We start from the raw sequence: 7,500 nt of genomic DNA, 5'->3' as shown, positions 1-7,500 counted from the left end.
ACCTCGGCGGTCCTGTTGACATATTAACGTAATCTGTTGGGAGGTGCTGACTTTTCCGGAGCTCTTTATTGTTTCTAGTGTTATTTCAAGAAGTATTAGTGAACGTTATCGGATTTTCATAGTTATCATGGAAGGGATTGGTGTTTTAAGGGTGTTTTCATGATTAGTGTGATTAGTTTTATGAGTTCAGTGGAGGTTACTGCGACTTCTAAGGGTATTTTCACGTATTTCAATAATCACATAAAGACTTTACGTTTTAGAAGTTATTGGGGGATTCTAAGATGTTTTCGTTACACTATAGACACTTGAACACGCTTCAGCAAAATCTATGAGTGTACATAAAAGTGTCTACATGATTCTACTGATGGCTTATCAATGACTATATATCTTAATGGCAAAAAAAGGGAAAATAAACGAATGAACTCTACAAACTCTGAACACCGACCAAAGATAGACCAAAGATATGCCACGCACCCAGCCACCTCGCGTCTCACGCCTCACTCCTGTGCCCGTCACTACATTGTGATAATTCATGATGTTACATTAGTGTAAAAAGCATTACCAGTGGAAGAAATTGAAAAAGGAAAATAATATATGGTCACAATCTTGAAAAAGACAAAACAAGATATATCAAGAATAGAGGAAAAAAAATAAATAAATAAATACACACAAATACACGCGAAATACACGCCAATACCAAGGTTTTCAACCCCATACCCCCTACTGGACTGGACTGGACCCGAGCGTCTAGGAATTGTGGTCGTTCTAGAAAGGGAATAGCGCGCGCGCGCGCGCACACACACACACACACACACACACACACACACACACACACACACACACACACACACACACACACACACACACACACACACACACACACACACACACACACACACACAACACACACACACACTCATAACTCCTGCAGGTGAGGCAGCAGCAACGTGAGGAGGAAGGACACTCTCCCGCAGCCAAGTGCAGCCAGGGGAGGGTCAGTGCCGGGTTCCATCTCGATGAGATCCAACACCTGCTGCTGGACCTTGGCCAGGGCCACCTCGTCCACCACAAACTCCCATCTCTCCACCATCAGCAGCTCCCTCGTGACGCACCTCCTCACCTGCACGGCGTCCATGGGCAGGAAGGGCACCAGGACAACAGAGCGCGTGGCTCGGCTTAGAAGATGTTTGTCCTGCAGTGCAATGCTCAGGTTGGTGAAGTCATGGTGAAGATCCTCCTTCCCTCGCCCGCCGCGAAGAAAGTCAAGGAAGTGTTCCTCTACGCCCCGGGCTGCTCGGGTGCCACTCAAGACTACCAGGACATTACTGTTCCGGAGGTTTTCATCATCCAGCAGTCCCTTCAGGAAGAATTTCAGGATGCCAAGGGCGGATAAGGAATCTCCATCCCAGCCGTCTATGACAAGAAAGTTAGGGGCACAGGGATCCACGCCGCGAATGAGCAATTCCGCCTCTTGCTGCAGTACCTCTTGGTCTTCAGGCAGGTGTGAGGACACCACTGCCTGCACCCTGCCCTTCTGGCCCAGCACACTGCTCATGACGTTGGCAGCGAGCGTCTTGCCGCTGCCTTTCCTCCCCGAAAACCACAGCACAAGGGGCCTGGAGGGTTTAGACTCACTGAACTCAGAGAGGTTATCAATTATCGTTTCTATTGCCAAACTTTGGCCCACCAAATTTTTTCTGAGCCTTCCCTGTAGTTGAGCCACAGGCAGTGGTGTGTACTTGGTTTGTAGACACGCGTCATCATCAATTCCACCATTCATTCCACTTATTCCATTCCACTTCCATTCCATTCTATCCCATTTCATGTACAGCGACGTTATCACCTCGAAGAAGGGTAGCGGAATTGCCATTTGATAGGAGAGGCATGACACTACATACAACAGAACAGCCAGTGCATAGACAGGAAGCACTGGGTTTAGCATATACCAGCCACACACGAATAAGATAAGAAAGAGTATAAAGATGATGACCACTGGATTCCATTGAAAATAGACGCAAGAGAACGCCACACACGCCAGTCCGAACAGGAAACTCAGTGGCCACTGAAAAGAAAAAAAAAAAAACATTGAATATCCTCGCTGCTCAATGAGACAACAAAACATTTAAAAACACGACCAGCTTCTGACAAAGATGCGAGAAGGGTGGAAGAGTCACGGAGTACCCGACTGTCTGGCGGGAAGGAAGGCCTGACACATTCCTGGTCGAGACTTGAGATCGAAAATTTAATGTCACGTAATCATAACAACAGCAAGGACAGCCTACACAACCACACCATCACACTTGTCAACACAAACATTACCCAAGCAGCAGCTGGTCTGAGAAAATCATACCTTTTGAATATGATACATCAGCAAACCCAGTGAAATCTGAAATTCTATGGATTCTGAGAATATCATCTTGACGCGTCAAGGAAGTCGTGGATTGACAGTATTTCTGCAGGCGTATGTCCTGTCTGTCAGCGCAGCTCCTGCCAATGCCGCCTTGACGCCCGCCTGCTTGGCCAGCAAGACGCGCCACTAGGTGCAACAAAAATTACTCCCCGATAAAGAGACAGTGAGTGACCACACTAGTGCTTTGCTGTCTTGTGTCACCCTATAGTGCGGGAGATGTGATGTGATAACACAACTGATTAGATACAAAGAGATCTTTCTACGAAGCCTGATTAGATCATCATGATAATCCTACAACCGAGGACAGAAAAAAGATAAAACTATGCATACAAGTGTTTGCACCTCGCCACACAATGCGTAAGGAGTGCGTCTCTTTCCTTATCTGACTAGCCATCTCACTGGTTTAACAACAACCCTGAAGAGCAGACACTGCCTTCAGGACAAAAGCTGCAGGACGAACAATCACGTAAGACCCACTAAACCACATTCTGAAACATTCTTGCTCCGTATCTTTACTACTTTTAAAAATGCTCTAATCTAAAGGACACTACGTATGTTTCAAGCATGTTTTTACAGCTCTCATGACATATTAACAAGAATTCTACATCATAAGCAGGAGAAACACTCTTGAGAACCAGGCTACTCATCTCTGTGGCCTTCTGAAATATAGTCGTGAGAGAGAGAGAGAGAGAGAGAGAGAGAGAGAGAGAGAGAGAGAGAGAGAGAGAGAGAGAGAGAGAGAGAGAGAGAGAGAGAGAGAGAGAGAGAGAGAGAGAGAGAGAGAGAGAGAGAGAGAGAGAGAGAGAGAGAGAGAGAGAGAGAGAGAGAGAGAGAGAGAGAGAGAGCATAGCGTTTCTGAACACGGACTACAGCAGGAGTTAGGGTGAGGCCGGTGAGTACAGGTGAACACTGGTGAGCACGAATCCTGCATGTGATAATGTAGCTCAGATTGCCAAGGGGCCCACTGTGGGGAGAGGGGATGAGGGAAGGGGCATCACCAGGCAGCAGCAGCACTGGCAACAGCACCAAGGTCGCCCACACAGATGCCTGGGTGTGGCTGGGAGGCAGGGACGAAGGTAGGGGCGGGGGCAGCTGGCGAGGGATGGGGGCGACAGGAACAGTAAGGGTAAGAATGAACTTCACACAATGCTACACTCGAGAGTAAGGCAGGCGGACTGAATACAAATGCCAGGGTTAGTTATTTTTAGCTGTTTATTTGTGTATTTTTGTTTTCATCTAACCCTTTCAGTACTGGGAAATATTTTTACCGTGGGATTTGTGTACCATTAGAGCATTTTATTGATATTAGCAAGGGTCTATGGAGGTCAGAAAATTAATGGCTAGAGTCTTCACTATTTCAATCCCCACACAAGTTTCAAAGTCACCAAATAATAACCAGAATGAAAATGGAAACGCGTCATGGTACTGAAGGGATTAAGAGACTTGCGATGTTTCAGTAACTTTATTGAGTGGTGATTTGGTAGACGGAGGAATTACTGACTTGCGTAGACTGAGGAATGACTGACGTGTGTAGAATGAGGAATGACTGACGCGTGTAGACTAATGCCCGTATCACACGGTCACGTATACCCGCGACAGCGTGTCGCGCGACCAGTATGTTCGACGATCAGATCGCAGGAAACAGCACACGGCGTTGATCTTCCATCCGAGACCTTCACCACTACCACAACAAACCCGGGCGGAGCGCCACTGAACACAATGGACCCAGTTGACCACGCTATCTTAGCTGGTGGACTTTATGCAATTGCACTGCAAGAGCAGAACAAACGAAAAAAAAGGAAGGCAAGGATTTGGACGCGAAGGTGGCTAGTCCAGCACTTGTGGTGGTAAACAAATCAAAACAAAATCCGATACTATCTGTAGGTACGAGTAATTAATAAATATCGTATAAGTGATGGGTATGCAAATCATGAAAAATTACACCATTATATTGATGATATATGCCAAATAAAGCATTATAAAAAATAATTCAGTATTTTTGTGGAGTATGTTCATTATAGTCTTTCCACGACGGTCTTCCAGTCGCGGGAAATGGACAACGGTCTTGGATCATTCCCGATGACCCGCTGTCCTCTGAAAATCGGCGTTTTCTGCGACGTGGTCGTCGATATTCCAGACGCGCGACACGCTGTCGCGGGTATACGTGACTGTGTGATACGGGCATAAGGAATGACTGGCAAGCGTAGACTGAGGAATGGCTGGCAAGCGTAGAGTGAGGAATGACTGACGTGCGTGGACTGAAGAAATGACATGAATAAACTGAGGAATGACATGAATAAAGTGAATAATAATAATAATAATAATAATAATAATAATAATAATAATGATAATAATAAAAAAAAATAATAATGATAATAAATGGAATACTTCATACTTACATCCAGAACTAACCGTATCTTAAGATTTTGTTTTTCCTTATTTTTAACACTTTTTTTTTCTCATTATGCTCAACAAGTTCTATTTTTCACATTTTTCTTTCCTCTTCTCTTTGTTTAATTTGATCTTTTTGAACAAGCCACAGCCGAAAGTATTCAAGTCACCGGAAAGAGGAAATACAGAAGCAGGCAGGAAATTCTAGTTTTACCAATGAAAGAAACGAGTGATGGTGAATACCTGTTTTAATCTTGCATTAAAGAGATAGGAAGCTTCGTGCAGCGGGGCCAATGGAAGAAGGGAGGCCGCCGTGGTACAGTGGAACCATGCGTGCTTTGGGGTCCGAGGGGTCTCCAAGCGCACAGGTTCGAATCCTGTCCATTGTCCGAGTGTAGATTGGGCTTCCTCACTCAGGGCAACGGTTTCCTAGCGGGTGGGCTTTGAGATGGAAGGTACCCCAAAAAGTATCCTTTAGCCCATAAATTCCCGTGAAAAGCACACATGGTATAAATAAAAAAAATAAAAAATACCAGAAGAGCAGTTCTGGTGAATATTAAAGACAAAGCACGTCACTCTATTAATGTTTTCGACTCTTAACCCTCAGCATCACCTTAACCTAACTTAGTATTACGGTAAGGTTAGCTTAGGTTAGGTAATGGAGGGTTAAGGTTAGATTAGGTTAGGTTAGGTAATGTTGGGGGGTTAAGAGCCGAAAACATTAGTAAATAGAGTGGCGTGCCTTGTCTTACTGTTCACCGCAATTTGTGTGAACGTACAGTAGCAGTAGAAGAGAAGAGATGCATCATTACAGCGGAGAGAGAGAGAGAGAGAGAGAGAGAGAGAGAGAGAGAGAGAGAGAGAGAGAGAGAGAGAGAGAGAGAGAGAGAGAAGGGGGAGAGTGGACTGAAGAAAAAATCAGTTAGAGGAGGGAAATTATTGTTGGCGCGAAATATTTTTTGATTCCTGCCCGTTCAAAAGAGTGAAATAACCCCCCACCCCCCTCCCTCCCTTCCCGAATAAGAGAAGCATACTCCATACATGAACGACTAAGGTTCCTGTATAGTCACCACACATTCTCCTCACTCACTGACATACCTTTCTCTTCCTCCTCTTCCTCCTGGTTTCGTATCCTTCCTTGGTTCTTCCTTTCCTTAACGCTGCATCTCGTCCTCTTCCTTCTTTCTTCCTTCACTTTACAATTTTCGAACACTTCACTTGTATTCCTTCATTTTACCTGAGTCACTTTTACTTCTCTGCACTTTCCTTCACTTGCCATGCTAGTGAGGGAAAAGTCTGGCGGCGCTCTCGCTCACCTGACCTCTGAAGTGTGTGTGTGTGTGTGTGTGTGTGTGTGTGTGTGATCTAGTTACTCTATTTTGTATCTACTAACCTGTGGTGTTGATTAAGTTAGGTTGTATCTGTATAAATTCGATATCCATGTTTGAAACGTAATAATATTTTACTGTTATATAGTAAGCTGTGAGGAATGAACGTGTGTGTGTGTGTGTGTGTGTGTGTGTGTGTTGTAGGGAGGCCAGCTATACACAACAAACCAGTGGCGTTACATAATCGTCACAAATGAAACACAAGTGGGTATACCAGCAAGGAAGCACTAAGCAAAAGTCTACTACCATCCGAGGCTGAGTGGTGACTGGCAGCGCTTGATCTTGATCTTGATGGTACAGGTGACGCAGAATTTCTTCTGGGTGACTCAGGCCTTTGTATCGGCAGCTCCTGTAGGGAACATAAAGAACAGTGGAAGTACGAGCGCTGCGATTGTCTCGCTCTTCTGATCAGAGCACCAACACAGCTTCGGATCACTCCTCGTATTTAAGCCATTGTGCTGAAACGCTTAGCTCTCTCACCATGACTATTTTCAAAAGCCACAGAGATGATTAACGGAGATCTTTAGCATTTTTCTTCTGTTCATAATATGAAAAAATTGTTAATCTGTCACTGGAATTATAAAAAACACCCTTGAAGACTCGTGTAATTTCAACTTAAGCCTTTTGAAAGTAGTGGAGGTGCGAAGTGTTTTAAAAAGATCCTTATTTCTATTCTTTTTGTAAAAATCTGTATTCTGTGAACTTGGAAAAAGTATAATTGATTTTTTTAAGAAATGAAAATGTTGTCTTATAAAAGTGGATAAAGAGAGAGATGCTTTACACCACGAGTCTACGACATGCCACAATTTACTTTAATAAAAGCGCCTAATGTTTATTAGGATGTACAAGAACAAAAAGGTGGGGGATGAAAAGAATATATTTTGCATTTCCAGGCCTGTATAATGTTTGGAGGTGACCGTAGAAGTATAAAAGTCTCAAAGTGGTTAAGAATGAATGAAGATGGCTCATATTGAAGAGAAAGCCGCCGTGGTACAGTGGAACCATGCGTGCTTTGAGGTTCAAGGGGTCTCCAAGCACATGACCGAATCCTGTCCTAGTGTAGGTTGGGGTTTCCTAGCCGGGGGGGTTTTCAGATAGGAGGTACCCCCCAAAAAAAGTACCCCCTTTGATCTATAAATTCTCGTGAAAAGCCCACATCGTAGGAAAAATAGAGAAAAGAAAAAAGATGTTAAACTTTTTTCCGATGCTTCAACTTGTGATTCCGAAGCTTCGTGATTTGTGACTTCTTGATCGCATTTAAGAGATAGTAACGCTGCATTTTCGTCAGTCAGTCAGTCAAGGTAATAAGGT

The 7,500-nt window shown here is 44.3% G+C and overlaps 1 protein-coding gene across 1 annotated transcript in view; it reads right to left on the bottom strand.

The window, feature by feature from the left end:
• Window positions 1-2,582, bottom strand: part of LOC123504933 (torsin-2A-like) — a 3,012-nt gene extending 430 nt beyond the window's left edge. The window contains exons 1-2 of the mRNA XM_045255884.1: window positions 2,351-2,582; window positions 1-2,062 (exon numbers count right to left, since the gene is read on the bottom strand). The exon at window positions 1-2,062 is cut by the window's left edge and continues 430 nt beyond it. Coding sequence (XP_045111819.1) covers window positions 917-2,062; window positions 2,351-2,416 — 1,212 coding nt within the window. The 5' untranslated portion in view covers window positions 2,417-2,582 and the 3' untranslated portion in view covers window positions 1-916. The remainder of the gene's footprint in view (window positions 2,063-2,350) is intronic.
• Between the last annotated feature and the right edge of the window lie 4,918 nt (window positions 2,583-7,500).

This window comes from Portunus trituberculatus, chromosome 17 (genome assembly GCF_017591435.1).
Source record: "Portunus trituberculatus isolate SZX2019 chromosome 17, ASM1759143v1, whole genome shotgun sequence".
Taxonomy (NCBI): Eukaryota; Metazoa; Arthropoda; class Malacostraca; order Decapoda; family Portunidae; genus Portunus; species Portunus trituberculatus.
Note: the sequence above shows the minus strand (reverse complement) of the source record. Positions and strands in the feature narration are given on the sequence as shown.